The 27,968-nt window shown below is 39.7% G+C and overlaps 1 protein-coding gene across 10 annotated transcripts in view; it reads right to left on the reverse strand.

The window, feature by feature from the left end:
- Positions 1-268: 268 nt before the first annotated feature.
- NBEA (neurobeachin) overlaps positions 269-27,968 on the reverse strand; it is a 726,466-nt gene continuing 698,766 nt past the window's right edge. For 7 of the 10 annotated variants that reach the window (XM_070049020.1, XM_070049018.1, XM_051831740.2 and 4 more), the window contains 8 exons: positions 27,033-27,225; positions 24,213-24,284; positions 22,459-22,614; positions 21,781-21,951; positions 8,136-8,237; positions 5,271-5,467; positions 4,339-4,490; positions 269-2,091 (listed from right to left, as the gene is read on the reverse strand). In XM_070049020.1, coding sequence (XP_069905121.1) covers positions 2,001-2,091; positions 4,339-4,490; positions 5,271-5,467; positions 8,136-8,237; positions 21,781-21,951; positions 22,459-22,614; positions 24,213-24,284; positions 27,033-27,225 — 1,134 coding nt within the window. In that variant the 3' untranslated portion in view covers positions 269-2,000. The remainder of the gene's footprint in view (positions 2,092-4,338; positions 4,491-5,270; positions 5,468-8,135; positions 8,238-21,780; positions 21,952-22,458; positions 22,615-24,212; positions 24,285-27,032; positions 27,226-27,968) is intronic. The other 3 variants (XM_051831739.2, XM_070049022.1, XM_070049017.1) reach the window with 1 other exon arrangement.

A 27,968-nucleotide genomic window follows, 5' to 3' on the forward strand; every position in this document is an offset into this window, starting at 1 on the left:
TAAATAAAATAAAAGCAGCCCCCAAAATGTATTATGCAGAATAAACAATGAGGGTTGTTCCCCTTTGGTCACTGTTGCCCTAAATCCCTGCCAGATGGTCAAGCAGAGCAGCTCATGTTTCAGCAAATTACAGAACCTCATTAGGACTCCATTTCATGTTTTTAGAAGCTGTGGGCCTTCACATGAGGCAATGTTGATTTCTTAAGCTTGTATGACAACATAATGAATGCACGCTAGTGAAGGGCTCAATGAAATGTGAAACAATCAGTGAATTCTTTGCATATTTTATTTTTCTTTTTTTGATTTCCAACTCACACACATCTGGCATATTTTACATCTTTGCAATAAAACATGGTTACAATAGCTTAAGGAATTTATATATCCAAAATATTTCACCATGATCTCAAGATGAAATGAACTTGTCTTCCAGATGTTCAGTATCCTCCCAATTCTAAGCTACAAACTCAAGATATTGCTTACAGCCTGGTGATGAATAACTTAATCATTACGCTGATTCCCCATAATTTCAGAATTTCATAAATACAAACAACAATGAAGAAGGAATTCGGTGCTAAAACTTACTAGTACAAGGTGGATAACAAATAAGTAATCACATCAATAAATAATGATATGTTTCTGGTGCAAAGTGCCAATACAAAGAACCCATGATCTTGTTTTATCTTTTTAAATAAATGACTGCAAGTGAGTGTAAATTCTGAGAAAATTACATTCCTGTAACATGCCTCATAGCCCTACCGACACAATATGTACATCTATGACGATACAGTCACCAAATATACAAAGAAGAAACATGAATAAAGTGTATATACCCCTGGGTGTATAACTTGATTAGTACAATGTATGGAAAATCATTTGACAGCCATCATTTTATATCATAAAAGATGAAGTGCCTTAGGCCAAGAATGTGGCTTTAGGTGAGAATTTCACAAGAACCTAAAAGAATAATCTCAGTTATTGTTGTAATAAAGTCCGACTTGTTAAAGAAACTAAGCTATTCAAGAACTAAAGAGGAAAACAAAAAGTCAGCATCAGATTCTCCTCCCCTAATGCACACACACTAAGCCTGTGGGATGACTCTGGAAGAGATGTCCAGGTGTTGGGAAGTCCTTACTATGGAACTAATGGTCATGACTTCTATTTATACAATAAAGCCCAGGACCTCATCCCTAAGCCCCCTTTCTGCTGTGTCTTCAAATTATAAAGGGTAGGGCTGAATTTTCTTTGTATAAAGTACCAAAAATGGCAAATAATGGCTTAGTATCCAAATGCTTTATGAGCAAATTTCACTTAGAAGGGATGAATTTAGATTAAAAAGTACAAATTATATTTTGGTGAAAATGTCAAAAATTACTGATTGAGCCCAAATTCAACCCTTTCATACAAGCTGTGTCCTTGGACAGATCTTTCGGTGTCATAGTGTGAATGCACCTGTTCCATCAAGACATCAGGAGTAAAGAACATGCAAGTTGTAACTCCACAATAAAATTAAGAAACGTTTTGTTCTTTATACAAGGTTTTACTTTTACAAAAGTATCCCTTTAAATAAGATGCATCTGATGTACAAAGTATCAAACGTGTTTTTTTTTTTTTTTCTCAGCTTGAAAAGAGGCTGGAAATGGGATGCAGGTTAGGTTCAAAGCTTCACCTTTATAACAACTGGACACAAGGTTCCTCAGAATTGTCAAAAGTCTCTTGTGACGCGTCCTACAACCTTTTCTCAATAAACAACAATATATGAAATAATTACCAAAACATCTCCTAATTCATATAATTTACATGATAGAAGCTTGCTTGACAGCAGCTGGTGTTCAGTCCTGAAAAAACACACAAAGTAAAATGGTTGCTGACTACAATGTACAGCTATTGCTGGGTGTGATGGAATGTACAACAGAGGTCGATGTAGGCGAGTTGCTCCACCAGATATTGCCTTCCACGCAGCACTTGTGCTCTCAGCTTTGCTTTGGGGTCTTCACTGGTCTTCAGTATCTGTTCTGATGCTCATAGTGCCACCGATTAAAATCTATATTAAAAGCTACAATGCTACCAGAAGCCATGCCAGTAATGAGAGTTCTGGAAAAACAGAGAGAATAGTTCAGAGTGATACAAAATCATTTCTGTGGCTGCTGCTTGACACTAGACAATGCCATGATCTCAAAGGTCACTGAGCTATAGTCTGTGTTCACTGAGATGGGATTAAAATTCTTCAGCGTTCTGCCTGGAGCCTCTGAGCCAGTCCTGTGCATCTCCTGTGACCCCAGTTCCCAGATCCCTGGGCACCTGCTGTGCCTTGACAATCACATCCACGCCTATCCACTGTCTCCTTCTGGCTATCTGTTGTTTCTCTGTGCATTTCTGGCTTTCCTGCTTATCTCCCTGACCTTTCCGATGTTGGTCTGCTCCTCTACTCACTTCACCCTTCAACTTGCTCCACACTCCTTGGAGTAGCACATAAATGGCCTCGTCTCCTTCAGAGGCCCCACGTGCCCAGTTCCCACTGCCGACTGATGCACCCAGCAGGCTGTCAGACAACCCCAGGCTCTTAACCTGTCTACCCTGAATCACTGTCCTCGTACTGACCTTGCTGGTTTGTCTCTGGTTAAGTCACCCTTCTTCCAACCACACAGCCATTCTCTGGGTGGCTTCTCCCCTGCCTGCTGGGACCGAGCTCAGGTCCTTCCAGCTGGACCAAGTGCCGCTTCACTTGTCATCTGACACCTCATCCAATATATCTTTCTGAGCGTACGTCCCCAATATATGTCTATCAGTTTATAATTTACAGCCAGGTGCTGCTGTTCCAGCATATTGGATGCATTGGAAAACAACAAAAATCATGCAAATGAAGGGCTAAAATAGAAACAAACCTGGGCATGTCTTTCCTTCAACACTGCTGGAGACCCCTGACACTAAGACTGCGACTCTGCGCCCTCCACCCACCCTCTCTGTCCGGGCCTGGTGACTCCTCGTGGCATCTTTTCTGTGCTCCCCAGCCCTCCAGAGAGCTCACCACTTCCTTTTCAGTTATCCTGCCCTTGCTTCCCCTCATAGCACAAGGGGTCTTTCAAAAGTTCACAGAAAATGGCATTAAAAGATAAGCTTATTTTGGTGCAAAACATTTTGAAATCTGTGAATAGTTTTCTCAAAATATGCACTTTTAATGAACTTTTTGAAGAAGCCTTATATACATGGATTTCAAAAAAAGTTAATGCATTTTAATGCTGTTTTTCATGAACTCTGGAGAGTCCCCTGATACACCGAGACTGTGATTATATGAGCTCTTTGGGGTCAGTACTCTTGGCCTGGCTCCTTAGTACTTCACAGAGTATCTCACTTAGGACGGTGGCATCAAATGCTTGCAAAATGAATACTAGAATGAATATGAGGGAGAAAGCAATATTCAAATTATTTAAGAACATAAATTATTTGACATGCTTCAGAAATATCAATGGATACACAAATAAATACACAGTAAACCATGCCAATTTATTCATAAATGTGGACTGCAGCGCTTTGGAATATGCTAATAATAACCTTGGACTTTCTTTATAAGACTAATATTTAAAATATTTTAAAATCAATATTCTAATATAGACTATTATAGTTGGAAAAAGTTGATTAACAAACTTTTCTTATTTCTATTAAATATATAGTAAACATAACACATTACATCCCATTTTAAGATTATAGGGTTTTAATTTAATTTTTTGTTTTAGGTTTTATAGTCTTTAATTTTTTTTTATTTTATGATACACCTAACAGTGAATTTTAGGAAATAACAAAATCTTGTCACAAACTGAAGACTATGTAAAATGTTAATTAATGTCCATATCAATTCTAAGAAAGAATTAAAATATCTTAGAGGAATACATAAAATACAACAATATAACATAAATGAAAAATAAGTGAATAGTAAAATAAGGAAAAGTTTCTTTCAGGGAATAGATTTGCAGTTTGTGTTTTTTAAAGGAAAGGCCAGCTGCAATATGCACTATGTGTTTTGCTGGAATTTCATTAGCTAGAACTAGGCTTCACCCTGAAACCCACATCTGCTCAGAAATGGTTCTTTCACATGAAGGGAGCAGAGAAAGCTGGAGACCAGGTCAGGAGCTGCGAACAGAGAAGCTGGTGGAATAGACCCTATGTCTTAGGCCCTGAAGTATCTGTGCATCTCTCTTGGAATACTTACTCCTCCCCTCAATTTACCCTTTCCTTTGGGAGTCCTTCTTTTGTCTACACACTGGGATCTTATTCATAGCACATTTCACCATTAGTAGAATGCAAAGAGTTCTCTCTGATTACAGCTGCCTTGGCACAGCTCACCTCTGGTCATGGGATAAGTCCATCGCTCTAATGCCAGCATCACATCCAGGGTAAATGTACAGCTGCTTGAAGTCGCATGCCTGCCAGACCTCCACCACACCATTGTCCCCTCCGGTCACCAGGTTCTGGCCATCGCTGCTCAGGAGAATGGCCTTCAGAGAGGGCAGACAACCAGTTCTCTCAGTTCTCTGTTTTCCCCAAACAATGGGTACTATTGAAAAGCACCAAATCCACTCCCTTATAATTATCTCCTTTTAGTCATTTGTCTAAGTTTCCTAAAGTCTAATCCCCAGAATTTACAATGTGGAATTCATCAAAGTTCTTAAATAAATATACAAAACATATTATGAAAACCAATTTAAGTTACAAAATTACATGAGTCCCTAAGAGAATATTACAGTCTAATATAGGAAGAACTTAAGAATCAAATAACATGTTTTTGTTACGTTTTGAATGTTAACAATGCTGAAACTTTTAGAACAAATTGAAGAATCACATTTCGAAACAGTTTTTAATAATGATAAGCCAGCAATTGTAATTCATTCATGAATGAAGGGCAACTGGAGACATGTAATTTTGGCTTATGTTTTAAAGATAGGGTTCTTTGACAATAATCTTACTTTCAGTCCTCTGAGGATACAATGCTGAAATCATTATTTTTGTAAAAGGAGCTTAAAAAACATCTCCTGAAGGGTCTAATATCTAATAAACATTAGCTATCACCTCTAATACATGGGGTTAATTAACTTGGGATTAAGTGAACTGGGGGTGTATTCAAAGTTATCAATCTATATGAATTTATATACTTTTTAAAATCGAGCACATATTTATCCTGATACCAGGGAAATTCTCCTATGAATCATTTGATGTCAAACAATCAACTTCTAGTTCCTTGGCTTCTGTCCTACTTAGCATCATACATGCAGACTCACCCGTGTGGAATCATTGATCTCCATCTGAGCCAAAAGTTTCCCGTTAATGCTGAAATTGCTGAACCGCCCTCGTTCGTAGTATATGATACAGTGGCCTTCACTGGAGACAGAAATCAAGCGCGGGAACAAGCAGTTTTCTGGTCCTTCAAGGGCTCTCAGCAAATCTCCAGTGATGGTGTGGACAAGGCAAGGGCCCTCTGCAGAGGGGTGACACCATGGGCAGGGTTAGTGGGTGAAGACAGATCACACACTAGCTCTCACCAGCCTGGCAGTCTGACCTGGTTATGCACCAGATATGTGGAAAGAAGACAGAAAAGGAAAAGGGTATGCTTGCCACAGCCAAGCACTGAGGTTTTGTTTGAACAGCACACAGCAACTGGTAAATAATGCACACACACGGGCTCCAAACTGTTTCTCTTGGTAAGAACTTGATCTTTTCTTTTGTCAGATAATATTCATAATAAAAGCACGTAGTTCATAGATTATTTGAGAATAAAAGCCTATGTGTCCCAGAAATTTTCTTTTAATGTGCTTTTAGAGATTTTTCTTGCAGGCTTAAGACAATGATCAGAACAATTGTTAATTGTCTCTGCTAACATCAAAATTTTATGGGGCTGGTGTTGTGGCATGGCTGGTTAAGCCACTGCCTATAATGCCGGCACCCCATACCAGTGTTTGTTCCAGTCCCGGATGCTCCACTTCTGATCCACCTCCCTACCAATGTGCCTGGGAAAGCAGTGGAAGATGATTCAAATGCTTGGGCCCCTGCCATCCACATGAGAGACTTGGCTAAAGCTTCTGGCTCTTAGCTTCCGCCTGGCAGCCCCAGCTGCTGTGGCTATTCGGGGAGTGAACCAGTGGATAGAAGATCTTTCTCGATGTCTCTCCCTCTCTTTCTCCCTTTGTAACTCTGCCTTTCAAATAAATAAATTAAATCTTAGCAAATTTTAACATTGTACCCAAGAATACATTGCTATCAAGTAAGTTTCATCTTTTTCTGTAGTCCATACATAAATGTAAAAGCAAAATTAAGAAAACAAATCAGGTCATTTAGACTACAGAAACTTTTGGTCTTTTAAAATTTTTTAAAAATTTATTTGAAAGGCAGAGACAGAAATAGAGATAGAAGGAGAGAGAGAAATAGAGAAAAAGCTCTTCCATGTCCTGTTTCACTCCCTAAATGCCACAACAGCAGAGGCTGGGCCAATCTGAAGCTATGAGCCAGAAACTCAATCCGGAACACGGGTGGCAGGGACCTAAGCACTTTAGTTGTCACCTGCTGACACGCACGGTGTGCATCAGCAGGAAGCTAGAACTGGATGTGGCATGTGGATGTACACTCATGCACTCCGATATGGAATGAAGACATCCCAAGCATATTTATATCCATTCCCTGGCCCCAAAAATCCCCCCAAAAAACTGTGGATAAATGACATTTTTATTTTTCAATCATTTGATTTGAATAGACACGTATTTTACAAAACAAGTGACTTTATGAAACTACTGAATTTTCCTTCAATTACTAAAGTAATAGACATGCACTATAGAAAATTAAAAAAAATACTTAGTATCAACCTCATCTATAGAGATTAATGTTTTCTTCCCTATGTGTGTATATGTTGCTTATTTTCCTGTTTTTAGATTTATAGGATAGAATAATATTACATACATTATTACCCTTTTTAAAATTAAAAGACATTTATTAAAAATACTCTGTGTCCATCTTTGCATTTATACACTAAGATGAAAAACACATGGACCCTTGCCTTCAGACTATTCCTGTTTTCATAAAGCAGCCAGAATAAGTTGTAACAACCAAATCTGATCATCTTATAGCCTAGGTTAAAAATCTTCAATGGGGGGTGAGCATTTGTCTTAGCAGCTAGAGACCACTAAGAAGCCTATGTCCCATATCAAAATTCGTGGGCTTGCTTCCCAGTTCTGGCTCCTGATTCCAACCTCATGCTAATGCAGGCCCTGAGAGGCAGCCAGCGATGGCTCAATTAGTTGGGTGCCTGCCATCCATGTGGGAAACCTGGGTTGGACTCCTGGCTCTGGGTTTCGGCCTTTGGCATTTAAGACTGAATGAGTGGATGGGAGCTCTCTCTGTCTCTCTTTCTCTGCCTCTTGAATTAAATTATATATACGAAACAATAACTTCAGTGGTCTCCCACCCTACCTAACATTGTAAATTCTAGTGCCACTGGCAGCAGCCCACCCCATCCCCGACTTTCTCTCTTTGGCCTCAGCCTCCTCACACTCCAGATTCCTTGCTCTTTCAGTTTCTCTTAAGCATTAGGTACCTTTCTGCCTTTCCACAGCAAACCACTGTCTCAGCCAGAATTGGGGCCAAAGTTTTCTGATTCTTCCTGAAAAGCATCTTACAGACTCGTGTACGCGCATGCTCTCTCTCTCTCTCTCTCTCTCTCTCACACACACACACACACACACACACACTCACACACATTCAACAGAACCACAGTCCCTAGCATTGTGAAGAAGGAAGGTGGATCCAAGGCCAAGTCTAAGGAGAAACCTGACTCCTTCAGGGCCCCTCTGCAGCAGGGACATTTCCCCTTTGTCTTCCAATTTCCTTTTTAATGGTTGTCTCAGATGGATGCATTGTAACTTAATTTGCTAGTGTTCTAGTTCGAATGCTGGTGACTACAGAATACCACATAAATTCTGATGTACACTGTATATTAGTACTGGTAAATATTAAGAACAAAACGAAACAGCTGCAAAGAACCTAGGGATTGCATCTGTCTGTGGAACATCTCCTGGAAGAAAAGAAACCATCAAGTGTTAGGTTATGGTTAGTTTGAGAAAATGGTACATTTTAAAATGAAAGAAATGGCTTCTGACCTTTAGCACCACTGATAACGAGTCCAAGTTCTGCACAGACAGAAACACAGACGACTTCATGGTCATGACCTGTGAGCACAGCCCTGGGCGCCGGGTAGTCACCTACGGGAGACCAGCAGCAGTGAGTCATGCAGACACAAAGAGCGACAGGGCCAAAGGCAACTTGCACAAACAATCATCATTGTTTATTAGCTGTGTGACCACATGCCAGTTACTTAACCTCTCTGTTGTTTCCTCATCTGTGAAATGGGCATAACTACTGTATTTGGACATAGGCTGTTTAAATGATAGGATATTAGGACAGTGGTGATAGTTTTTCTCTTGATTATTGTGATGAGAAAGGCATAATGCCTGTCAAGAAATTTACATGTGCTATTTAATTATATCATTATATGAGGTTAGCTACTGTTATTCTTATTTTGTACCCTAGAACACCAAGGCTTTGCAAGTTTTACACAACTTCCCTAAATTTCATATAGCTAGCAAGTGCTGCAACTGAACCCAAAGCTATCAAATTCTGACAGCCATGCTCTTCTCTATTTAAATAGGCTCCCTAGAATCTCTTTGATTTGGGTGGGGGCTGGTAGGAGAGAGGGGGTGAGGAAAGCGGTGAAGTGAAAGAAGAGATAATTATCTTAATTCTCCATTTCATTTTATTTATTGTTAATGTAACTAAAAATTCTAGCTGAATTCCATAAGCCTTCTCACTGCTAAGTGCTCTCACAAACTGAATGAATATCTTCCAAGTTACAGGCATTCCCCAAGCATGCCTGAAGCTGGGAGTATGAAGATGTATAAGGCATGATCTGTAACTGTTCAAAACATATCAGATGACCATGGGCTCCCATGGGCTGACCACTTAAAGCCCTCAACTATGTCAAGTGTGAGAAGGAAAAAATGTGTGTGCACAGAGTACATCAGGGGTCAAAACATCTCCACATGCACGAAGAGGAAGAATATGTGTTGAATAAACTGTGTGCACGTGAGACGATGTGAGGACTGGTGAAGCTGGGACGACATCGGTCCAATACTGTTATCCTTGGTAAAGCTACTGGGAGAGTTCAGTTTAGGATGGAGATGAGGGACCTCTGTAGACTCACAGAGCTGGAGTGTGGAGGAATAGGAAATAAGAGAAGGTCAGAGAGGCAATGTGGAAGGAAATAGGGTGTGGAGCCATTTCGGGAAAGGTTCTGAGGAATTCCTTTAGTAGATGGGCTAAGAAAGCCAACACTGGCCATACGGGCAGTGTGTGAAGACCTGACTCGGTGAAGAGAAATTCTAATGAGGGCAGGGTAATCAGAAAGCAGGGTGTGGAACATTTGGTAACAATGAATTCTAGATTTGGACCACTCAATTAGATTTAATAATTTATTGATGCTTTGTTGTACTCCACTATTTCCATTTCCCACTAATGTTACAATTGTTAATGTCTTACATTGTCCGTGTTCTCATTTTTAAAACAATTAGAGCAGACTCCTATTATATGACATTGACTTATCCTAGATATCTTATTGAGCCCATAGTCTCATCTTACCAGAGTTACATCTGTTTGTGTATATATAAATATCATTATTTCATCTTAAATTATCAGTTTCATTAACTATAACTTTTTCTTTTTAAGACATGCTATTGATTACTGTTTATAGCCCTTGTCTATACTCTTGAGGAACAGTGGTTTTTCTACTTACTACTTGTTGAATTCTTCATTTAGTGGAAGGTATAACTTGTGATTATAAAGTAAACTGAAAGCATGTCATAGTAAAATTGAAAGAAAAATAGGAAGCAGGAGAGAGGGAGGGTAGGGTGGGAAGTAGCATTATGCTCTTGAACTGTATATATGAAATACATGACACTCATTCCCTTTATATAAATTTAAAAAAGACATGCTGTTGTTAACTTGATCTCATAATTACAATTCTTTCAAAATTCTTGATATTTATTAAACTTGAGAAGTTCTGTGAACATTTTTAGGTTTCAGATTTGCATCTTGATGATACTCCAAGGTTTTAAAAATCAGTTATAAAGATGAAAACTTCTCTTTGCTGTCATACATCTGGGCAATGATAATTTTTTGCTGTGAAAATTTTAAACCAAAACATGCTTTAAGATGAGCTAATTAAAGCCAATGTTTTTAAACTTAGGAGGCCCAAGGCCACATTCCAGGGAACCTGAGATTTTGTTTTCTTTTTTTGCTGTTGCTGATGGTTCTGTTTTCTTGAAAAGGGGTCAGTGTATTACTCAAGTGTGAGGAATACTACTATAGACTAATTCACTTTTTTCTCCAAGTTCACAAATCCCTTTTAAGTTGGTGGCTTCCACACAGCTACTTGATTTTCTTCTTAGAATTAAATAATTTTAAAAAATAATAATTACATATTAAATATTTATAACATATGTAAAATATTAAAGGAATTAAATGAATTTTCTAGCATTCATCCCCAGCTTATAAAATATAAAACATTACCAGTAATTTTAATGCCCCTTTCTTATGTCTTAGATTGGAGAATATTATTTTTTTCAAAAGTTCTGTATTTTTCTTTTCTGTTTATTGGGTGTCACTTGGTATAGGTTGCTCAGCTTGCAAACTTTCTTTTATAGCATTTGAGCTCCTTGCACACTTGTCTGCTTTTCTCTGTGAACTTGTATTCTGGGTTTGATTCCTGGGTCCCCCATCTTTCTCAGAGAAATACTCTGTGGTCTGGTGTTGGCACTTTTCTTCCCAAGAGCTGCCTTGAGAGTTGAACTCTCACCTTCCAGCTCTCACTGTAGAGGAGTGGGTAGCAGGTGTGTTCAAGGGCTGGCAGATGTGTCTACCTCCTAGATAACCCCTCCCTTGGCACTGATGTGGCTCCAGGGGGAAGTAGTGCAACAGGACGGGGGCAGGAGCCTTCCTTAAGACCCTATCTGCGCCCTCAGTGATTTTCACAGTTTAATGTGAGTTCTCCTAGACCCATATCTTCCATTCTACATTTGAGCATTCTCTTGGATGCAGAGTGGGAGAAGGGGGCCAGCAGCCCATGTCAGTTTGCCATCTTATTTTAAGTTCCTGCATATTGCTGCATCGATTTTTTTTTTAGAAATTTATTTATTTATTTGAAAGGTAGTTACAGAGAGGCAGAGGCAGAGGCAGAGGCAGAGGCAGAGGCAGAGGTAGAGGTAGAGGTAGAGGTAGAGGTAGAGAGAGAGGTCTTCCATCCACTGGTTCACTCCCCAAATGGCTGCAACCCAGAGCTGGGCCAATCTGAAGCTAGAAGCCAGGAGCTTCTTCTGAGTCTCCCATGCGGGTGCAGGGACCCAAAATGTTGGACCATCCTCCACTGCTTTCCCAGGCCACAAGCAGAGAGCTGGATCAGAAGTGGAGTAGTTGGGATTCAAACCAGAGCCTATAGGGGATGCTGGCACTGCAGGTAATGGCTTTACCCACTATGCCACAGCACCTGCTTTTGCATCAGGTTTTGAATGCTGGTAGACCAATGACTTACATGATCAGTAGTCTTGGGTCTGTCTAAAATGCATTTAAATAAGTTATATGATTATGCTTCAAAAATGCTTTGATTTCCTTGGTAAAATGGGGACTAAGTATTGGTAAGATTTTATAAATGGTATTATTCTTAATTTTCCTAAGTGACTGGGGGAAGTGTTTGGCACTCTGTTAAGTGGCCCCCAGGATGCCTATACCTCATATCTGGGTGCCTGATTGGAGTTCGAACTGCTTCACTCTGATCCAGTTTCCTGCTAATGTGCATTCTCGGAGGCAGCAGGTGATGGCTCAAGTATTTGGGTCCCTGCCACCCACATGGGAGACCTGGATTAAGTTCTGGGCTCCCGGCTTCACTCTGGCCCATTTCTGACTATTGGAAGCATTTGGCAAGTGACACAGCAGATGGAAGATCTCTATCTGTCTTGCTCTCTCTGTTTCTCTGTCAAATAAAAATAAGCAAATAAATTTTTATAAAGTAAAGTAAAATTTATTTTTATAAAAAACAAGTACCATTTTTGTCTAACAGATTATTTTATCTGGAAGAGACTGACACACTGAAAAACCTTGAAATTATATGCTTAATAAAATTGATATAAAATAAATAAAATAGCTTTGAGAGCTTTTTTTTATAAGCTATAGAAAAAAACAATCAAATTTTCTTGTAGGGGACTGACAAAAATTTATAAAAATATTCCTTACATAAGTTTTCTTTTAGGAAACAAGTTTTTCAAAGGCTTGTACCTGATTTAGAGAGTTAAAATGTTTCATTTTTTCATTCTAATTTCCCTAGATCATTTGAAGGATCTGTGGAGCTTAACTATTAAGAGATATTGTTCAGGGCCCCTGAAAGCACTATTTCCCTCTGTAGGATGAAGAATAGTAAATAAAATATTATTCTGGGTTCTTTGCAGCCAGGGAAAAGCTTATTTCCTATATTTCATTTCATTGCCTGGGACAGATGTCACACACCCCAATAATCATTCAAAATCTTGGGAATATTCTGTCACTGTCACATCACAATTGATGGATGTAGATCAGGGTTAAAGGGCCCAGTGCAGAGGGAGGTGCAGGTGAGAGCCCCCTCCAAGGACCATGGCACCACTGCTCTCATCTCCACTCATTTCCTAAACAGAAGAGCCCCCTGTGTGACGGAATTACTATGGATGATAAAGGTTCCTCACTGGCAAGCATTTGGAAAACCCAAATGAAAGGCTTAAACGATTCCACCTCATTTTTACCAAAGGTCATTTAATAACCTCAAATTGGATGACCGGAAAAAAAAAATCTCACAATAAGGGATTCAATCAAAGGATGTAGTAGTTTCATTGCTATTGAGATTTCAAGATTTATTTCCAAATATTATGTCAGAAATCTGCTGGGATATCTGACAAGAGCAGTGTCGAGGAGGAGTCCCTCATCAAGACGAAGTGGGGCCCAAAGACCGAATGTGCATGGGCACCTGGGGACACAAAGCCATTCCATAGGGTGCAAAATGTGCAGCTGGCCCATGGCATGGTTTCCTTTTACTACATACTCTGCAGTATCTGAGGAGGACTAAGTGATAGGTATGATGACCCATTTGCTCATTCACTCCAAGTTCCTTTATCCCTCTTCAGAGAAGGCACTGACTGCATTTTCCTCGGAGCACTGTTTGCAGAGCAAAATTTCTCTTGAAATTCCAAACCCGGGTCACAGTATATTACTATACCATCATGACCTTCCAAAGAACAGTGTAACCCACCTGCCTTTCCCAGGGAAGCTGAGCGCCGCATGGTGTGTGGGCATCCCTGGTCTGTGAGCCAAAGCTCTCTGATCAGACAGCATGCTCCTTAGCCTTGTTTCTGCTATTGCTTTGGACCCAGGCCCAGGACCTTTCTTGAAACCTCAGTCCCATAAAGGGGCAGGAAAAGCACGGAGTGGGTGGCAAGCCGCCCCCTTCTCAGTCATGAATCCTAATGAGCCTCCTGGGGCTAGGCTGAAGGGATGGCATGGCTGAGTGGTCCATGGGAGAGTGAGTCCTGTGCTAGGCCTGTTCCAGTACATAGACCACTTGGCTGTCAGAAAGTCCTATAAGATTTATAACCTGTCTAACTAAGCTTTCTCTGATACCTAATAAAAAGATGGTTTAATATTTACTAAACCCTAGACAAGATTCCCAGCTCTGAGAATGAGACAAGCTCATATAATACATAAATACACTTTAAAAAATATATCTGGGCTACTCTGTGTCCCTGTTTAGAATACCATTGGTTAGTGGCAGTTGTGAAACTGAGCACCAAGACAGTCTTTTGCAAAGAAGTCAGGGAGCAAACAAAGAGGGATGTGATTTGGCAGATGTTTCGTGACAGGTTGAGGCTGGCAGGAGGGTCAGTGTCCACGGCTGAAGCTTACACAATGGGGGCCCAGAGAAGGTATGTGTGCACAGCTGGAGGTTCCCTTTCAATTGGCTTCTTTCAGAGTCTGCATAATGCTTGTACATGAGCTAAAATACATGTTTTTTTTTTTTTTTAAAGTGGAATAGAAAAGTACATAGCACAGTGAATCTCTTTTCAAAGTTTCTTACTGCTACGATTTTAAAAAATTGTGCATGTATTTATGCATCATCAAGCTGTCTATAAAGCACCTATCTGGAATAAACATTAAAACCATAGACTTTAAAAGCACATTGGCTGAGCTGAGCTGCCAATGTATTTTAAATGTCTGTTGAACAGACAACAATGTTAACTTGCCCCTTTCGTGACTATCTTGTTGGAAGCTACAGCACGTAATGAGAAATGTCAAGTCCCAAGATCAATGAAATTTTGGACTCTAGGGAGTCCACAGGAATAGCATTGATCCTTTTAAAGAACACCAGTCAGAGATGGGCGGTAATATATTGCAAAGAGGGGCTCAAGAGGATAAGCGGCCAAGTCCAAGACACCTACCTGACAAAAAATTCAATCAGCTTTTAACACAAATTGCCTGCTCTGCTCTGCTTTCTTTCATGCAGTAGGCTGCTTCCAATTAAAGTGCGCAAATTAATTTTTATCACTTCCAAATTAGTTTCAGAATTTGTGTAAAAGTCTGTTTCAGATGAAAGCAGCTATCCCTCACATCTTTGCAATTCTGTTATCTGGTTAGGGACCTCCTGAAAATCTCCAAGATAATTTTCTGTGTTCAAAGTTACAAGTTGGAAAGCATAATAATGAATATTATTAATATAAAATACGTTAATGAAACAACCATAATTCAGCTGTAGCATATGCTTGGTAGCCTTTGTTTGTTTCTTTTTATGGTCTGAGACCTGTTTGTGGTATTGTGTTCACAGATTTTCATTGTCTATGTGACAAACTCATTAAAATAGGAAAAACAATTAGAAAAAGGCAAAAGAAAATTTTTGAGATATCTAAATTAGTCACCACATATTTGACACAATGGAACTACAGACCCTGTCTTCACCTACCTATAAAAATTCACAAACATTACTTATTTTTTCTTTGTGGAATTAATACAACTATCTACTATAATAATAACACTTATAAAAAGAAACAAATATATTAAAACCACTTGAATTTATCTTGAGAAGAGTTCAGTGATGTGCACATGAAGTTAGATAATAAATCCCATCATTTCATGATGTTGTGATGAACAAGTATGATTTGGCCTCTCTGATATCTAAAGCAATTGAACATCTGTACCAAGACCAATTCTTGAATTATAACAGCTATTGGGATATTATGTTTCATGCTAAGACTCCCCCCTTCAAAGTCTAGGTTAATATATACAACCTCCAAAACCTAAGGGCACTGTGTCACACACTTTAATGTAAATTTAGACATAACTAGCTTTTTGGTCTTGGGTAGCAACATATTATGAGACAGAAAACACATATAGCCCGATTCTCTGACCTGTGAATGAGTAGCTAGAGCAGATTAAACTGGAACAGGAAAAAAAAAATCTTTTCCTTTCATATGGCGAGTTTTCTGAAGGCAATGACTATGTTTATGTCAACACCATAGCTGGATCACAGATGTGACAGTCAATTCAGTGTGTGCTGTGGCTGCCTTTCGAAAAAGTGCACTGACCAGTATATACAGTTGCTCTAGTCAGGCAACTATAAGGATACTTCAAACACTCAATGGAACAATGGAAGAAAAAGACAGATTTATCGTGGTACAAAAAATTTTTGAAATTCATACTTAGTTTTTTCATAATATGCATTTTCCATTAATTTGTTGAAGAATCCTTGTTAAACTATTAGGTTGGCTATTTTAATAGAGTAATGAGTCATAAATAGTGAAGTCAGTCAAACACCCCATTTGACTTATTTATTTTATTTTTACTTAATTGCTGATTATCATTATGGCAAAGAAATGAATCCAGGTTCTTACATAATTTTCAGTTTGTACCTAAGATATAAAGAAAAATCTTTTATGGATGCTCAAAATACTTATGGTACAAATCATGATTCCTATAAGAGATACTCAATTTAGGGAGTGTACCCAGGCAGGAGAAAGCAGTCCCTTATCAGAATTACACTGATTTCTTTTTGTTAAATAAACTTTCTTCTCTGAGGTTTCTTCCCCCCCCCCCCCTTTTTTTTTTTTGGACAGGCAGAGTTAGACAGTGAGAGAAAGAGACAGAGAGAAAGGTCTTCCTTTTCCGTTGGTTCACCCCCCAAAATGGCCGATCCGAAGCCAGGAGCCAGGTGCTTCCTCCTGGTCTCCCATGGGGTGCAGGGACCCAAGTACTTGGGCCATCCTCCACTGCCTTCCTGGGCCACAGCAGAGAGCTGGACTGGAAGAGGAGCAACCGGGACAGAATCCAGCGCCCCAACCGGGACTAGAACTCGGGGTGCCAGCGCCGCAGGTGGAGGATTAGCCTAGTGAGCTGCAGTGCCGGCCAGAATTACACTGATTCTTAAACACTCCAGAAGGTCACAGTCTGGGACTCTCCAACCTCCCAGCTGCTAAGACAACACCAGGCAACCCCCAGGCATCAACACACTTGCTGCTGCACTAATTCTTTAGGTGCTCATTATGTTTATTCAAGAACAGTTTTTTCCCACTCATATTAAGGATACAGAAGCCATACTACAACTGTCCTATTAGGGGACAGGTGCTATGCTACATTTCGTTATGCTGCCTCCTGAGATGCTGGCATCCCATACTGAAGGTGCCATGTTTGAGTCCCGTCTGCTCTGCTTCTGATCCAACTCCCTGTTAATGCTCCTGGGAAAGCAGTGGAAGATGGCCTACGTGCTTGGGGACCCCTGCCACCCTCATGGGAGACCTGGATGGAGTTCCAGGCTCCTGGATTTGACCTGGACCAACCCTGGCCATTGTAACCATCTGGGAGTGAACCAGCAGATGGAAGATCTCTTTCTCTCCATCTCTCCCTCTCTCTCTCTGTCACTCTGCCTTTCAAACAAATAAAATAAATCTTTAAAAAGATGTCCATATTAAATATGCCAAAGTCTTGACAAAGTGGAGTTCATAGAAATGGTTTCAGTTTATAACAATCACAACTGCTTTTTTATCAAGGAATAAATTCCAACAGATGGAGGCAAAACTCAAAAATACGAGGGCATCTCAAAAAACTATTGGAAGAATGGAACTTTTTGAAAGATAAACTTACTGGGGCAGTCATTTGGCAGAGTGGTTAAGATGCCACTTAGTGTGCCTTTGTCCCATATCAGAATGCCTGGATTTGAATCCCAGGTCTGCTGCTTGTCCCAGTGCCCTGCTGATGCAGGGCCTGAGAGGCAGTGGCTCAAGTAGCTGGGTTCCTGCCACTCCATGGGAGACCTAGATTGAATTCTCAGCTCCTGGCTTCAGCCTGGCCTAGCTCTGGCTGTTGTGGGCATTTAGGGAGTGAACCAGTGGATGGAAGCTCTGTCAGACTGTCTCTCTCATTATCTGACATTCAAAAAAAAAGTTTATTTTGTCATAAAATAATCTGAAATGCATGCATGGTTTTTTCATTAATTGTTTTCTATAATTTTTCGTAACTTTCTATAACTTAAAAAAAGGTTTATTTATTTGAAAGGTGGAGCAACAAAGAGAGGGGGAGACAGAGATCTTCCATCTGCTGGTTTATTCCCAAAATGGCTACAACAACCAGGTCTGGGCTAGGCTGAAATCAGAAGCCAGGAACTTCATTCTGGTCTCCCATGTGGGTAGCAGAGGCCTAAGTACTTGGGCCATCTTCTACTGTAAACCAGGCACATTATCAGGAAGCTGGATCAGAAGCAGAGCAGCCAAGACTCGAACCAGCACTCGATCTGGGATGCCAGCATCACAGGTAACAGTTTAACCCATAGTGCCATAATACCAGACCCTTCCATAACTTTTTAAAGATTCCTTGTATGTACTGATAATCTTCGGTCATAATTTCTTTTTTTGGGGGAGGGGTTAAAATAACCTTTATTTTCTCAAAGCTAATAAGTGCATTACAGGCAACTTAAAAACACAAGAAGCAAAGAACAAAGTCATCTGCAATCACAAGTAGTTGAGTTCAACAGGTCCTTCTGGGTCCCATGCGTGCACACACAACATCTGCTTTTATGTGACTGAGCTAGGGAATGTATGGATCCTGCTTTTTCACACTTCATGAATATTTATCAATTCAAAATCCCAAAGCTGTATGAGTATTTTGATAACCAAAAATATACTACATCAACTCAATCTGTTAGGAAAAATGTAGTTGATTTTCTTGGAAACAAAAATTTTGTAAAAGACAAAAATAGCAGCAGGTCTCTAAATACAAGTTTTGGCTGAGCTACAGTTAAGACGCTGCATTTCCTTACTGCCTTACAGTGATACAGCAATAGTGCATACTAAGTGTTCTGTTTGTAAGACAGTCCATGATCAGATTGGTATTAACAAAATATTAGCAAGGAGGCGTGTTTGCATTCACTTACTTAATGTACTCCTACAGCAAAGCCAAAAGAAATGCACATCCACCAATGGCTATCATCAAAATGTACGTAGGACACCTCTCGGTTTGTACGTCCTTCTGCCCCTCTGCTGCTAGTCCAGTGAGGAAGTTCTGATACACACGGACTGCTCAGAGGTGGTTTAACGATTCCAGGTCCATGAGGCATCTTTTCTATCAATTCTAACAAAAAGATATAAACTGCCTAATTCACCAGCTCTATTTTTTTTTAAAGATTTATTTATTTATTTGAAATTCAGAATTACAGAGAGAGAAAGAGAGAGAGAGAGAGAGAGAGGTCTTCCATCTGCTGGTTCACTCCCCAACTGACTGCAATGGCTGGAGCTGCACCCATCTGAAGCCAGGAGCCAGGAGCTTCTTCTGGGTCTCCACGGTGCAGGGGCCCAAGGACTTGAGCCATCTTCTACTGCTTTCCCAGGCTATTGCAGAGAGCTGGAATGGAAGTGGAGCAGCTGGGACTTGAACCGGCACCCATATGGGATGCTAGCACTGCAGGCTGTGGCTTTACCCGCTACACCACAGTGCTGGCCCCAACCGGCTCTACTTTTTATCATACATTGCTGTCATAATTTCTTTAAAGCTAATCTTGTCTTATTTTAAAGCTTAAATTTTCACAAATATGTTCAGTTTTAATGTAAAAATTTTGTATTTACGTAGCTCCTGTGGTAAGTAACTTTAGATACTTTAAGTATTATCACATTTAACTTTCCTGCTAACTGATGGAGCAAAATGACAATTGATAATTAATCATATTTTGGTTTAAAATATCTTTATAAAATAAAGTAGCTATGGGGCCGGCGCTGTGGTGTAGCATGTTCAGCCTCCACCTGCAGTACTGATATCCCAAATGGGTGCTGGTTCGAGTCCTGGCTGCTCTACTTTCCATCCAGCTCCCTGTTAATGCACCTGGGAAAGCAGTGAAAAGTGGCTCAAGTCCTTGGGCCCCTGAATCCACATGGGAGACCCCTGAGAAGTTCTTGGCTCATAGCTTTAGATCTGCCCAGCTCCTGTTGTTGTGGCCATTTGGGGACTGAATCAGTGATAGAAAATCTCTCTCTCTGTCTCCTTTTCTCTTTGTATTTCTGCTTTTCAAATAAATAAATAAACTAGTTTTTTTAAAATCTTTTAAAAAAGAAAATAAAGTAGCTAACATAATTATTATAATTAAACATTTAAAATGTAACTCATTGTAGTGAACTAGGTAAAATATTTCTGATATCAAATGGCAGCTTTTAGGAAATAAATCTCCAATTTGGAAATAACAGTTACATAATTTATTAGCATCATGTTGAAACTGTTAACTAATTGGTTTCAAAGTTTTCTTCTGTTTCATTTAACATTTTTTCTACCTAGTAACTTCTAATTTTTGTCAATGTATATGAAAGAGACTACACAGACCTGTTCTTTAGCAAAACCCTTTTAGAGAAATGCTATGCTTCTGTGGAAATAAAGAAAATACATTTATATAAAGTATATATGTGATAATGTGCCATCTTGATAATAATAACACACAGGCCAGATGTCTAAAACACACATATATACTTGTAGGTATATATGACATACTAGATTTCTGCTTAAAATGAGTAATTTTAAGGCCATGGTTTTAAAATGAGTCAATGAGGAGGTTGACTTACTAGAATTTAGATTATAATGCTTGCCATAGCTAATTGAACTGGCTGGAAAGCATGCAACAATGAATACCTTCTCTCAAATCATATCATATAGTTCACAATTTAGGGCTGAGACTTATATGCACAATACATACCCTTTCTCTTGCTCAGAGACACGCATTACTTCACAACACACTTAGCTTATCTGCTGTTGAAATCTAGTTATGGGCACCAAGAATAAAATTTCATATAACATTTGGTCATCTAATTAAATCTTCTACTATCTTCTTAAGCTCCGTAAATACAAAAATTCACACAAATATATGTGCATTTTTTTTCTCTACCATGATGGTGCCTTTGCTTCTATCCAACCAAAGCCATTTCCTGTTTTTGCAGTATTCCTGTGAAAATGACTACTAGCTGGGGAGGGAATGGGGCTTGCAGGGCAGACGTAGCTCTGTTGCTGCCCATGAGACAGCTGGGCTGCCACTGACTAGCAGGGCAGCCTCCAGGCAGGCAGCCTAACAGGGCACCTTGTGTGTTTCTTATCTACTATTAACAACATTTCAGTTGCAGATTCGCAGGGTTCCTGGGAAATTCTTATCTCAGTCATGTCCTAAGTATTCCCCAATCTCATGTTTCTATTTATTCTGGAGTGCCACTGATGCTGTGACTGATGTATGAGTTACAACTGGAATAATTCTGATTTAGGCACTTGTCGTTATTAACATTTTATAGAAACCATTCTATATTTTACAAGAAATAAATACACTTGAACTATTGAAAGATGGTTATCAGAAGCAGTAGCCATTTCTAGGCAATCTCTTATCTAGCTCTGAAGTCATTCAACAATATTTGTTGAGAATGTCTTACATGTGTCCACGTGCCACTGGAAACTTGGGATGCAAAGGGAAGCTCTTAGGAGCTACTCCAGAGTTTGCTTACAACAACAGTTCCACGGATTACTAACCGCTCTTGCATGAACACAAAGTTCCATGAAAAAATACGTGCAAGAGACTGGTTTGTGAAGGTCAACAGATTCACTTGTGAGAGCTTACACGGAGAGCCACAGCACACGCAGTGTTTGCCGAGACTGTGGATGCGGCACCTTCCCACAACGTGTGCTGAGTGCATCCTAAGCAGCGCAGGTGAATAAAAGACCCGTGAGGAATCCCCTCAAGCAAGGAGACTACGTCTTGCTCAGTTTTTGCATCCTCCTGTCTAACCTGAAGGGCACGCGTATCGTTTCTTAAATGATAAACAGAGAACTTTACTGCACTACACAGTAGAAAGTCTAAACATCCTGAGGTACAAATAAGATCATAATCTAGAGGAGAAGTTGTATGCAGCCGAGCAAAGTCATGTGAGGTTTAACGGACCCAGTGACGCTGCAGGAAGCTCCTGGAGGACGGGGGCATTTGGAGACTCGGGAAGTCTGCTGAGGCGATTTGGGAGTCTCCTAGGTTGAAGGTGACAGCAGTTGCTCATTTTTACACTTCGAACACAGATTTCTTATTTTTAAATCCTTATAACCTCAAAAAACTACTAGGAAAATCAAGTAGGAAAAATATACTGAAATGAAATGACAATCGAAGGACAACTCTAGACAAACACTCACTGCTATTGGGGTTGTCTCCTATGATGTGGTGCCGGCCACTCCAGTACCAGAGAAGCAGCGTGGCATCTCGGGATCCAGACACAATGTAGCAGTCCCCACCGATGTATGACTCAGACCTGGCCAAGCAGGTGACCACGTCCCAGTGGCCAAATACAATCTGAGTCAATTTCCCTGAAACACAGAAAGCACAGGTTCACCTCATTCCTTTTTCTTTAAATGGTAATATGCTGAACTTCATTTTACCAGATTCGTTAACAGTGAATCTAGAGACTCACAAATTTACAAGATAATTCAAATCTAGTTATAGGCACCTGCCTGAAATGCTTCTAAAAATTAATATAAGAATATTATTCGGGATTTTTAAAGATAGGGACTTAATTACACAGTTATGCTTTTTGCCTCTAGGTTTGGGGTGAACTCAGGAAAGAGTTAAGGTCTTTTACTGCATACAAATTTGGAGATGGAGACAACAGCTCCATTTGTTGTAAGAACTAGGGGGTCAAGACAGAGTAGATGAAGTTATAGGTTATTAGCTTACAATGTAAAGACTCAATTTGAATCTTGACCAATCATGCTAGCAAATGATGAAAACGCTTACAACATTAAGTAGATTTCATATTACTGGTTGTAATTCACAGTTCTTTTGAAGAGAACAAGATATTTCACAGTTAAGGTTACCTGTTTCTGTAGAGTACACTCTGAAGCTCTTGTCCCAGAATCCACAGATAAGAATATAACGATTATCTGCTGTGACCACAAAACAGTGTGCATTGATTTGTATACTCTGGTCCACAAGGTCTGTGATTTGCCGTTTGTTCACACCAGAGTTATTGGCTGAAAAACACACAGGAAAAAAGAATTGAAAGAAGATCCCAGAAGAGTTTCCTCAAGCACTTATAGAAGAAAAGGAGTACTTTTATCTTTCATTTATCTAGAAATAGAGTTTTAAAGCTCCAAAATTAGAAAAAAGCTCCAAAATTAATCAGAGTTTAACAATTTCCCTTGAGAAACATAAATTTCTTCAGCAGTGGTGGCTATTTATGAGCTATATTTCTATTTAAACAGTATGCCAGACACTTAAGCACTTCTTCAACCAATAAATAAAAATATGAGGAATTTAAGGCAATGGATTTAAAACATGGCATTTAAATGCATTTAATTCCACAGATGTTCATTATGTACAAGTTCATCAATATCCTCTACGAAACAAATGAGGAATAAAAATGGTATGAAGTATAAAAGGAAAAAAAAACCTTAATATTTGCCCCAACCCGTCATTTTACCATGACATTTTCAATTCATGTAAACAGTAGATGGTAGAGATTTGAGCCAGGATGTTGCTATGTGGGCAGCCCCACAGGGAGCTTCAGGTCAGCAGCTTTAAAGGACCTAGGTTGTCAGCAAACAGAAGGCCTTTCCAGAACGGGCTGGCAGGGGAGGAGAGGAATCAAAAATATGGGAGAGACTGCGGAAGGAAGATACAGGCACAGAATCCATGTACAGCACTGGGACTGGATCTGAATAAAGGCAGGAACTCAGAGACACTGTCTGATTTCCCCAGTGCACGTCTGGATGCCAGCTTGTCCCTGACGCTACGCTGTCCTTTCAGGCGAAATCCCTGGACTGAATCCTTAAACAGAAAATGCAGAAGGTCACCACCACCACTTCTAACACCAACTAAAACTAAGTGGCACTCTCTGTGGATACCTTCTAGCACTGTAAAAATAATTATTGGGGAAGACAGGAAAACAAGAACAACAACTACACAAAATTTTTTAAAAAGGCAGTAAGGCAAAAGAAAACCAAAGGTCCTGGGCCATGTGGAAACTATATATTGCTTCTTGATTCATTAGAACACAGCTGTTAATTTTCTCGTGGCTATACACTAGCTACATATTTCAATGTCAGTGTCTGCTGGGAGGAGGAAAAGCTAGATTAGGACCCAAAAAATATTTCCAGACATGGAAATGCCATCTGGAATAAAAGTAAAGTTAAAAGTAACAAACTGAAATGGCCGTGTCTTTTTCTGGGTTCAACATCAAGGATTAATTTAATTTAAGAATAAAACACCACAATTCAAAAACAACGTAATAAGTTTTCATAGCATTTCAATTTTTTTCTCTAATTTTCTAAGTAACCCATGAGATAGGGAGAATAAACATTATTATAAGCCACTGTGCAGATATGAAACTGAGAGGCCTAGAAAGATTAGGATCTGCTCTGAATCCTAAGGCTTATGTGCATATGTGTGTATTATTCACAGATATTTTGACTATTTGCTGCAGAGTTACAGCTCCTTGATGATAATTTGATGTTACCTGCAGCTTAATTTTGTGGCCTAAAAATACTTTTCAACTATTTTTGTGAAAAATAACCATGTAAGAATTTGTTGATAGTACCCTTGAAAATTTTATTTTTATTTGTTAACACACCAATTAATGGATCCATTTCAATGGGAAGATGATGGGCTTGATCCAGTGAGTATCCTGGAGCTCCTCTGAGGCCTAAAGATTTAAAAAGTAAAACAAACAAACAAAAAGATTAAAAATAAATACTGTAAAATTTTCAGAAAGAAAGAATTTTCTAAGGAGTATTGGTTTATGATAACTATATAAAACATATACTTTTAAAAAATATTTATTTGAAGGTCACACATATACACGTGTGTGCACGCACACACACACACACACACACACAGAAAGTGAGAGATCTTTTATCTCCTGGTTCACTTCCCAAATGGCCACAATGGCCAGAGATGGGCCAGGTGTAGCCAAGAGCCAGGAACTCCATTTGGACTTCCCATATGAGTGGCAGCGGCTGATGTACTTGGTCCATCTTCTGCTGCTTTCCCAGGCCCATTAGCAGGAAACCAGATCAGAAACAGAATAGCCAGGACTTGAACATGCACTCTGATATGGGATGCCAACATTGCAGGAAGCAGCTTAACCCACTATGCCACAATATTGGCCGCAAGATATATTTTCTTTAAAAAATTATTTGGTAGGTCATTTTAAGAATAACTCAGTCACATTATGTGTCTTCATAGATAGTATAAAAATCATCACAACTGGGGCTTCATGTCTTTGTTTAAGCTACAGAGAGCTGTAAAGTTTGTTGTTCCCATCCTAACAATAAGAAACAACTTGATAAAACAGAACATTGTTATAGACTGACCATGATTTGGTTCTCAAACTCATGCAGGCATTTAAATGCTAAAATCATAGAGTAATGGTTCTAAGAGGGTGGAAACAATTCAATTATTTGGAGGTAGGGCTTTTGTGAAAGGATTGGATTGGATTAAGTCATTAGGTGAGACCCCCATGATTAAATCCTAGTTGCTTTATAACAGACTACATAGATACAGACAAGCAGGCTTCCTTTTGATACGTGATGCTCTGCATGGCCAGCAAGATTGCACTCATCAGAGACCAAATCAATACGGCCACTCAATCTTTGACTGTGAACTCCAAAACCATGAGTCAAAATAAACCTCTTCCCTTCATAAGGTTGACTGTTTCAGGTATTTACATAAAGTGACAAAAAATTGACTAATAAAAAAATCATAACATTTCTTGAACCCATCAGAAAGCTAAGGTCACTGGGTGACAAATGAGCCTAGAATGAAAGAAAAGATAGTGCCACTAGCAGGGATGTTGCAAATACAGGCGTCTTTGGGGGCAGGGCAGAGTGGAAATTGGGTTTCCCTCCATCCAAGGAGGCTTTGAATCACTGTATGATCAATATAAAATAAGCCACACTTATAATCTTAATCTCACTAAAAGCTACATTCAAGGAATTAACATTTAGGTCTTGTTTGAGTTCATTAGTCAGATGTTTTTTACTTATGGTTACAGAATATATAATACTTTTAAACAATTTTAAAGAAAAATTTAGTCCTTTGTAGCTTTCTCTCAATGCAAGCCATTTGTGGAGGCTAAGACTGCTGTGAATAATGAAGTCATATTTTTCCCGAAGATGTTTGCTGCATACTTCTGACTGAATGGAAGAAGTGCTACCTCATGTTGATAATATCATCAATAACCATAAAATAGGTGTACATACAAACTTGCCAGAGATAAAGCCCTCGTATAAATCACTGCTTTTTTAGGGCAAAGTAGAAGTCAGGAGAATAGAAAGATTCAGGTTAACTCAGCATGGCTCATCTATGCCCCCCTGGAGGCAGTGGAAGCCCAGAGGCTTCCAGGGAGATCGTAAGTGATAAACTGAGCCAAGTAAATCATTTGGTCACATCCACTTCTGACCTGGTTAAGCAAGTATCAATATGTCTAAATTTTTGCGACAGCATTTTATCAATTCAAGATGTACTGGTTGGAACTTCCAGAAATGAATTTGGAGAAAACACATGTGCAATCACTGAACAATTTGGAGTTTGTCTTTTCTCAAAGCCTTTAAGCTCCACAAGGATAGAGATGGTGTTTGTCTTGTTTAATGCTATCTTCCAAGTGCACAGGAATATTGAACACATAATAGCCATTTGTATATTTGTTAAATAAATTAAGGGCCATCAATCAAGAGGATCTGAAGCCATCATCCAGAAAAGCTAGATTCAGACTCACTTTTGTTTAAAAAGGGATAAACTAGGGGTGTTTTGGGGGAGAGCAGTGACAGAACAGGGTGAGAAGTCTTGTGTCAATTTATCCGATACTTATTGAGTACTGAATTATGAAGCAAACATTCCATGAGGCACTCATACACAGCAGCAATAAATAAGACAGAATCATTTGAGGCTTCACGTTTATTCTGCTGGTTTCTGTAGATAATGTGGCATACAGGCTAACCACCTCCTGAAACCTACTTTATTATTTTAAAAAATTTACTTTTTTTATTTGAGAGGGACAGAGAGAGAGAGAGAGAGAGGGAACGCAAAAGCAAGCATGTGCTCCAATCTGCTAGTTCATTCTCCAAATGCATGCAATGGGCGAGGTGGGCTGTGGCCAAAGCCGGAAGCTGGGAACTCAATCCAGGTTTCCCAGCTGGGTAATAGGAATCCAGTTACTTAAGCCATCATTGGTGCATGCCAGAGTCTGCACTTGCAGGGAGCTAGAGTCAGGAGCTGGAGCCAAAGGGAGGAAAGGAACCCAGGTACTCTGATATGAGATGTGGGAGTCTTAACTGGTATCTCAACTGCTAGGCAAAATACCTGTTCCCTTGCCCCCTTTATGCTTTTCTTGCCTTAAATTAATTGTTGCTTTAAGAAATCGTTAGTGAGTGGCTTGCTTAGGTGCACATACCTACTGTGTTGTGCCATCTATTCACTGCGAACAGTCGGCTGCAGGTCACCGTCACCACCGCAGGGATGGTCAGGTGGGGTAGGGTGTTGGCAGCCACATGGGTGACTGGAGAATTTGATGGAAACTTCAGCACCATTATCACATCCTGTTGCATCTGATCTTTAAACATGAGTGGACTCTGTGGAAGGAAACACTGTTGAGTAGAAAGAGAAGAGGGCAGAAGAAAACAAAAGGGATAACACAGTTAGTGAAAGATACAGGGTGAACGAGGTTAACACAGAAGAGGCTTGCGTGTGCACATGGGGGAAGAACAATGCAGTCTGAACTTCCCTGCTGGTGAATGCCTGCCAGAAACAGAGCAGCTTTTTTTGGAGGATGGCACAGGGGGGAAACAACAAGGACTCTGTTGCAGTCACTGACAAGAGACACTCAATTATCTCAGCCATCAGCCTCAACTTAAATATTGTCTGACTGCAAAGTGAAATGTTAGCTCACAGATGCATCTACATGATGGAAACTAATTATTCTGTGTAGTTACACAATTGGCTGGGTGGAAGAATTAATCAACCCAGTGACTGACACTGTCTACATGAAATACAAAGTGAACTGACACTTTCATCTTTATCTGGGTGATCTGTGGTCACAGCCACAGTCTCAAGAGTTAGAATATAATGTTCTCTACAGAGCAGCCTGAGAATTTCTGCTTGGACACTGACTGACTGTTGACAACTGATGCCTTCTTTCTCCTTGTAGACTGCCAGCTTCCTGAAGGCCGGCACTGTTTCTTTTTTTAGCCTTTGTTTCTCAAACATCTAGTGCATGTCTTGATAGAATGTAGATACGATAAGAACTGCAAAAACACTATAAATGCTACCATATAAATATATAAAGTGGGGATGCTGGAAATAATCATTATGTAGCCTTCATACGTATTTT

Source organism: Oryctolagus cuniculus, chromosome 9, assembly GCF_964237555.1.
Source record: "Oryctolagus cuniculus chromosome 9, mOryCun1.1, whole genome shotgun sequence".
Lineage (NCBI taxonomy): Eukaryota > Metazoa > Chordata > Mammalia > Lagomorpha > Leporidae > Oryctolagus > Oryctolagus cuniculus.